General features: G+C 51.1%; 2 protein-coding genes across 2 annotated transcripts; both read right to left on the reverse strand.

Annotated features, from left to right (window-relative positions):
* Positions 1 to 67: 67 nt before the first annotated feature.
* PFICI_00652 (uncharacterized protein) lies at positions 68 to 2,845 on the reverse strand (the record flags this gene model as incomplete). The annotated part of the gene is made up of 1 exon (XM_007829233.1): positions 68 to 2,845. One exon carries the CDS (start codon positions 2,843 to 2,845, stop codon positions 68 to 70), a length of 2,778 nt encoding a protein of 925 aa, XP_007827424.1.
* Positions 2,846 to 4,420: 1,575 nt separating this feature from the next.
* Positions 4,421 to 6,210, reverse strand: PFICI_00653 (uncharacterized protein; the record flags this gene model as incomplete). The annotated part of the gene is made up of 3 exons (XM_007829234.1): positions 4,421 to 4,566; positions 4,691 to 5,864; positions 6,073 to 6,210. 3 exons carry the CDS (start codon positions 6,208 to 6,210, stop codon positions 4,421 to 4,423), a joined length of 1,458 nt encoding a protein of 485 aa, XP_007827425.1.
* Between the last annotated feature and the right edge of the window lie 1,120 nt (positions 6,211 to 7,330).

Raw genomic sequence — 7,330 nt, forward strand, 5'->3', positions numbered from 1 at the left:
AGCCAGTGTGAAATCATCGTCTTTGGAAGAAATGACTTTGAGGCCTATCCGCAATCTCTCTTGCTCTTCATTCGGGCGTGTGTTTCTTCATGTGGCCCAAATACAAAAAGTCCTTGCGCCACTGAACGGGGTCTCTCAGGTGCTCCTCGTATGCATATTCCTTGAGGAACTCCTCCATGGTGAAAATGCGGCAAACGGCAGGCTTGGACTCACGCAATGTGGCGTCTTGGGTCTTACTAGGCAGAGGCTCACGATCAAGTGGCTCCGACCCCATCACGCTGCAATGAGGAGCCTGATAATCGGCGGCATCAGAACCGAGGTTTGATGACAAGGTCTCGAGGTTGCTCGAGGGAGCAGAGACTTGCACAGCTGCCGGCAATGTATCCTCGTCCGACAAGTCAATAAGAATGCCTTGAGGCCGGTGAGGAGAAAGGGTGTCTTCCTGCTGTGCCGGCTCGTGAGGAGTAACATCAAGCTGATCTGTGCCCTGTTCGGAGAGTTCAACAATACCATACTTGTACTTCAGCCAGTCGTGCAATAAGCTCTGGTTTGCCCCTCGAGCGAAGCAAGCCGGGGAGGCCAGGTCAGCCAAAGGACCAGAGCAGGGATCGTCGACAAAATATATCTCCTCTGCCACGTGTTTATAGCTGGGGTAATTACGAACGAACGAGTGAAAACGGATAGCATAATCGATGTTTTTGAAAAGCATCAAACATGAGCCGGTTGCATCATACCACACATCCTCCAATGCATCCTCTGCGTGACGGAACATGGACTCGATCTGCCTGAACAGTCTGCTACAGAGGTCTCGAGAGACCCGCCCCCCCAAGCTGACATGTCTCGTTTCGTCGCCCCACGGTTGGCGCATGCCGTGGCGCGGATAGGTCAAGGTGCCAGCAAGATGGACATAGACCTGCTGACCAAGCACTGTGACATAACCGGGGTTCTCCTTGGCAAAATCAACGTAGGCGCTTGCATCTGTCGAGTTTGCAAATACCACGTAGGCAGAGCGGCCAACTTGGAGCGCCGATGTATCAGCCATGGTAGCCTGAACAATCTTGCCTCCTCGAACTCGAGGCATCACGTCTTGTAGCTTAGCCTGGCATGGTAGGCCAGAGAGGATGACAGCTTGACAGCCCAGAGGAGAGGACTCGGAGCCAGATTTTATGCTGTTGTTTCTTGCTCTGGCGGCCGCCGTGACGTACTGTAGTCCATTTGTCTTGCTTTGACCACCGACGCCAAGATTCTCACCCAGCACGTTACCCACGGTAAGATGCTGGGGTCGCAGGGGCGATGCGACTAAATTACTTTTTTCCTGCAGGGCGTGATGTGCCAATGCAAAACCGTGTTGAGGAGTTTCTTGGATGTTGGTCACACTGAGCAATTGTCCAGAATGAGAAAAATTCTCATCTTCAGAAGTGTCCTGGCAATGAGTTTGTGGGTGCCACGCAAACTTTGAAATCGGGGTAAGGTAGCAGCTGTTCGGAGTATCTTTCTCGTTGTCAGCGTTGCCAGAGGTTCTCTGGGAGATGGTCTGGGAACCCGACACAAAGGTACTATTGCCATCCAGATCGATGAGATTGCGAGAGGTCCCATTGGCGCAGCCTGAATTATCGAGCTCCCCATTGCGAGGAATAAGCGTAACTAGGTCAAATAGAACGTCCAAGGAGTCGGTCTGGCGGATGGCGAGTTCATCACTGGGTCGAAGAACCTCCTGAGAGTCAGTCAGGTCAATCAGCAGAGGGTCCTTGTCATCCGTCGAGCAGCCTGTATGCTTCGGAGTGCATTCGGGAGTATAAAGCTCGGCCGGGCTCTCGCTAACGTCGACCAAGACCCCCTCTTTGATGGCGGCATTTTCTCGGAGCTCTGGAACGCCCGATAGACTACCCAGAGTTGGGATTCCACGAATGGCGTCTTGTGTCGAGGCACGAGAGATGGGCGTAGACTCAAAAACTGTAGCAGAGCCATGAAAGACCTTGTTGACATGGTGGGTCAATTGTCGACTGGGAACTGCTCGGGGAACACTCTGCAGGAATTCTGGGAAACGGGACTGGGTTGGATTCTCGACAAAAGCCTGTTGCCATTGGGCCAAGATTGCCTCGTCGTCGCACTGGTCTACACGGAATCCCGTCTCATACAAAGAGTCGACCACGGACGAGACATTGTTGACGTCGGTATTGTTAGCGGCGCCCATGGAGGGATCGCGCAACTTGGGTTGATTGCCATCACGACGATTGACGGACTGTAGCGACAAGGGTAGAAGTACAGATGGGTTATTGAGACCTCCATCTCGGTCAAGGTCACGTCTCGAGACGGGAATGTTCTGTCGCTGGCTCAAGGTAGTGGTAGTGGTAGGCCCATTGCCACCGTTGTCGTGGCAAGAAGAAGAAGAAGAATGCTGACAGTCGGAATTGTAAACGCGGCACTCGACACTGTCGACCCATTGCAGCTTGGCCATGAGGTTTGCCTCCATCGTACCCAGAGCTTTGCATCGCTCAAGGTCCTCCTTGAGCGAATTGATGGCCGAACAGGAAGCAGCAGTAGGACCAGAGACTTTGTACTGCGCTAGGATGGATCTGCGAAGCTCGGCCACGGCGCCACGTACAATGTGAAGCTCAAACTGGGTCATGACACGATGGTTGCTGATGTAGTCTTTGCGCTCCTGGACGGATCGATTGTTCAGGGCTTGGCCAACGAGGCTTGCCAAGTACTTGCCAGAACTCTCGATATAAGCCCTGGTGCTGGCTCCTGCATCTTCTTGGACGAGAAGACAGTCGCCATGCGTAATGAGTCGTCGACTTTCGGCACAGTGGCCAATTCCCGTCTTCTGCTCGGCAGGAGACATGCTGAAGTGAGGAGCCATGTCCTTTGTCACCCAATAGTCGAAGTGGTGATGACTAGATAGGTCAAGTAGGACGAGCGAAGAATGGCAGTAGTTCTCGGTTGAAGGCAGGCATGAACTTTGCAAGAAGTGGGGGAGAGATACCGTGGAAATGACTTGGTGGCGCTGATGGACGAACGAGCCCGCCGAACTTGCTCAACCTGCAAAAGACACTAGAGCGGAACGAACAAAGGCAGTTGCCAGTTTGTCCACGCTCACGACCGATGATGTGTATGAAATTGAGGGTGGTGTAGATGGACGATGCGGAAGCGTGACTCAGAGCTGGAGATCAAAGGGAAGAGTGACTGGTCTTGGGGGTCACTTTTTTGTTATCCACGAGTGAAGGTGTTACCATAGGAGGAAGAATAGAAAGGTGATGTCGTGGCTAAGGAAGTAATGGAATGTGTTCCCAGATACAACAGAAAAGTAGAAAGAAAAGTGTGCACACACCGAAGACGAGATATCACTGCTTGCTTTAGTCTTGATTAGCAGTGGGTGTGCACGATTTTGCCAGGGCAGGAACGAGATTGCATGAAAGGAACGAAATGGGACGAAAGGAAACGGGCTTGACTCTTCTTCTTTTCTCCCTTTCTCCAGTGGTCAGTCAAGGTGATGGAGAATGCCTAGCTATGTGTTCGATTCGAAATGACCCAAACGTATCTACTCCTTGCATGTCCAACCATCAATGATCGATTTTTGAGCATTATACAAGTGGAAGGAGTTGGAATAATGCTATTACTTCTTACAGACACTAAAATACTATGGGTTGGCTACCCAGGGAGGAGTAGATATGTTAACACTGTTCGTTCAAATTGATTATGAAATAAAATGACTGCAGTTCCTTGCCTCGTTGATGTCTTACCTTGATGCCTCTTCGGGAATGGGATCTGATAGAGTCCTTGAGTGCACAAGATCCGAGGAAATACCACAACGATGAAGGGGACGTGATATCTTCTAACCCATGTACATTTTTCCTAATCATGTCGAAACTGCTTATCGATCTCCCATGAGTACACAACTAGTGAAGGCTGAATTTTCATATAGACCGTCTCAAGGATACGATGGCACGCAACGCCCAGATGGACACCACCCAGGTTCGTGGTCAGTCATAGATGATGCTCCCTGGACAGGATGACTAGCTTTTGCAAGTGTATAATGTCTTCTAATGCTCGTGAAGGGCAGTCAAACTAAGAGGAATTATGAGCGATGCGCATTCCGAACAATTAGTACGTGCGGGTTGAAATAAAACTCTTGAGCAATGTTGCAGAGATTACTCGGATATATATTCGGAGCTGGGGATTCTTGCTGGATCCTCAAGCTTCTCAAACGCATTGGTGAACTGGCAAGTGTGGGACAGCAACCCTTTGAACCGAATCCGGCGAATAAATAGCAGACTATGCCGCAGCAGGAGCTTTCCAAGAGACCAAGGCAAGGTGCCAATTGTGATATTCCAAACATATAGACTAGGACCTCAGATGATGACAACTGACATTGCATGTTAGTAGTTCAGCTGCTGACGATTTGGTGTCAATGACTCCATCACAGACGACTCTTTATTGTCTGATTTCCCCATGGCCGCCAAGCTTCATTGAGGAGACGAGAGGCATTAACCAGATCTGGATGGACCTGGTCCAGAGACGTTATCCCAACCAAGGCCATGGCTGTGCGTAATTCTTCGGCCAAAACTGTCACACCACAAGTCAGCACAAAAAGATGGCAACAAAACCAAAGAGTTTCAAATTAGAGTCAGATCAGATTCCACCCACCACGGAGTTCATGGGTAAGGGAAAGAAGGGGAAAAAAACTTACTATCGACACATCGTTCTACGCCAGCAGTACCGTAGGCGCTCAGTGCATAACTGAATGGACGGCCAACACCGACGGCCTTGGCACCCAGACAGAGAGCCTTGAGAACGTCGGCTCCGTCACGAAGACCTCCGTCCACAAAGACTTGTAGCTTGTCGAATACCTCGGGGCAGTGAAGGCGAATCTCCACTAGAGTCGATAGGGCCGAGGGGGCCGAGTGAAGTTGCCTGCCGCCGTGGTTGGACAGCAGGATGCCTTCACACCCACAGTCCACGGCCAGCTTGGCATCTTCGGCGGTCTGGATGCCCTTGAGAACCAGCGGTCCTCCCCACGCCTCCTTGATCCACTTCAAATCTTCCCACTTGAGGGCGCCGTTCTGGGCTTGCGTGGTGAAGCTCTGGATACCAAGACTGAGATTGGATGCCTGCTGCTCGGAACCGATAGCGAGCGCTGCCTGAGCCATATGCCGGCGGTCTATGGTTCGTTTCCCGAGGAGGGGCGTGTCAACAGTCACCCAGAGTGACTTGTACCCGGCCGCCTTGGCTCTGCGGATGTAGTTTAGAGTAGGCTCTTGCTCTGGTCTCGTGTAGAGCTGGAAGTGGAGCTGTGGTAATGGGCCACCGGCCTCTTGGACCACGCAGTCTCGTAAGGTGGTGGCAATGTCTTCCATGGGTCTTGTGGACACAGTGCTGATGACAGCATGGGCACCGCTGCGGACCAGTCCCCGCACGAGGGCAAGTTCGGCATGCTCGTGGGATCGGCCGAGAAGGCCCATTGGAGAAATGTAAAAGGGAAGTGAGGAAGCCTGGCCAAGGATGGACGTCTCGGTCGAGACTTTGGTAATGTCGCGAAGCACTCGGGGACGGAATGTGATGGTATTCCACGAGTCCAGGTTGCCCTGCATGGAGTGCCCGCCGTTGGCAAAGGATGAGACGTAGGACCAAGTGGGCGCGGGCATGGTCAATCTTGCGGCGCGCTCAAAGTCGTGTGTGTCTACGCACGTGGCCAGATGAGGCACTTCTCCCTCTTGCACTAGCGCATCGATTGCAGCAGATACACGCGGCGCCGGCGTCAGTGCTGCCAGCGTTGCCGTGTCGACGGGGCCGAGGTTGCTGCCCTCGGGCAAGAATTCGAGAACATCAGGTGAGTGAATCTTGCTGAATTCTGCAGTAGCATCCTGTAAGACAGTTTTGATTATCAGCCTTGGTAGGTTGGAAACACGAGTAGCAAAGTTTCAAAAAGAAGAAGAAGAAGAAGAAGAAGAAGACGACGACGGGTAGGTATATATCTAGGTAGGTCAATCTCCACGACGACGACGACGACGACGTTTTATCACCAGCGTCATCGTCATTGTTCACTATGTTCAATATAAACATACAACATACCTGGCCGGCGTTGGTTAGGAGAATGGCAGCGCCGCCGGGGTGTTCTTCAAGGTAAGAAGTTACATCGTACACGTTTCCCCGGAGCACGATATAACACGACTTGCTTGTGTTATGTTTCGCAACCTCTGCTCCGTCCATGGTGCTAAGTGACACTTTTGGTCTCACAAAACCTGGGCAAGCAGTGTAAACCAAATGAAACACTCTGTTTTTTTTGATGCAGATTGTATGCCAACAGAGACGAGACAGACAAACCGGCCTCAACTCTATATTCAGCCTGATGGCAGTATGTATACTCTCTTCTTGGGTTCCCCTTTTCCCAGAACCAAGACGAGCAGAGGAGGAGATGAGATAGATGGTGAGATTGGTGAGGGATCACGACAGAATGAGGGGCGGGGGAATCCATCGAGCCACCGGCGTATTACTACACACGGAATCTTACTGGAGACCCCGGACCCCAGAGATGCGGCTTGTCGATCAATTGCGTGCGTGTGTGTGTGCGGAGACACAACAAAAGTGTTCCAGATCCCCCAGGGCCCAACTACCTACTCCCTAGGTTAGTACATACTAATTAGATCCCCGCATTCTCCCCGCCGGAAATCAGTGGCTGCGACACGGAGAGGATCCATCACCATCATCATCTTCTTCTTGTCCCTTTTCCGGACCGGATGTGGGAAGCGGGAATTGACCAAAAGCCGCCAGTAATCTAGTATTCATTCGTGAGATGCAAGGGTGGAGTATTCTCATGTATTATTTTATTTTCACTTGAAAAAAAAAATAAGAAGAAGGAATATTTGCGTTTGAAAAGAATCATCCATTGACTTGATGCCTCCTCTCTCTCTCTCCGTCTCACTCCTTGTCGTGTATTGATTTAGTTCTTCCTCCGCGGTGCTCCATCACCAACTACCCGACCCGTCCTTAGCGACCCTTGCACCCACGAACCCCAACCCTAATCCAACCCTAGCTGCACCCAAGCTTGCTTTCCCTCTCACAGGCATTGCGAATAGTAGTCATTTTGGTATTTACACTAAAAGAAAAAAAAAGAAATCCACTAGTTAGTTTTTGATTTTCCATATCTTCAAGATCAATCACCACAAATATGACCTAGATTAAACAAAGAAAGTACTCACGCTAGAGCCTGAATTGCAACTTGTGCACCCATTCCAGTTTCGACCGGCGCACTGTCCGTACTTTGCAGTTTGGCACGCTTGTCCTGTGTTATGTTTGGTCTGGTCAGCAAGTGCTTCTCTCTCTCTCTCTC

Source organism: Pestalotiopsis fici (assembly GCF_000516985.1).
Source record: "Pestalotiopsis fici W106-1 unplaced genomic scaffold PFICI_Scf_1, whole genome shotgun sequence".
Classification (NCBI taxonomy): Eukaryota; Fungi; Ascomycota; class Sordariomycetes; order Amphisphaeriales; family Sporocadaceae; genus Pestalotiopsis; species Pestalotiopsis fici.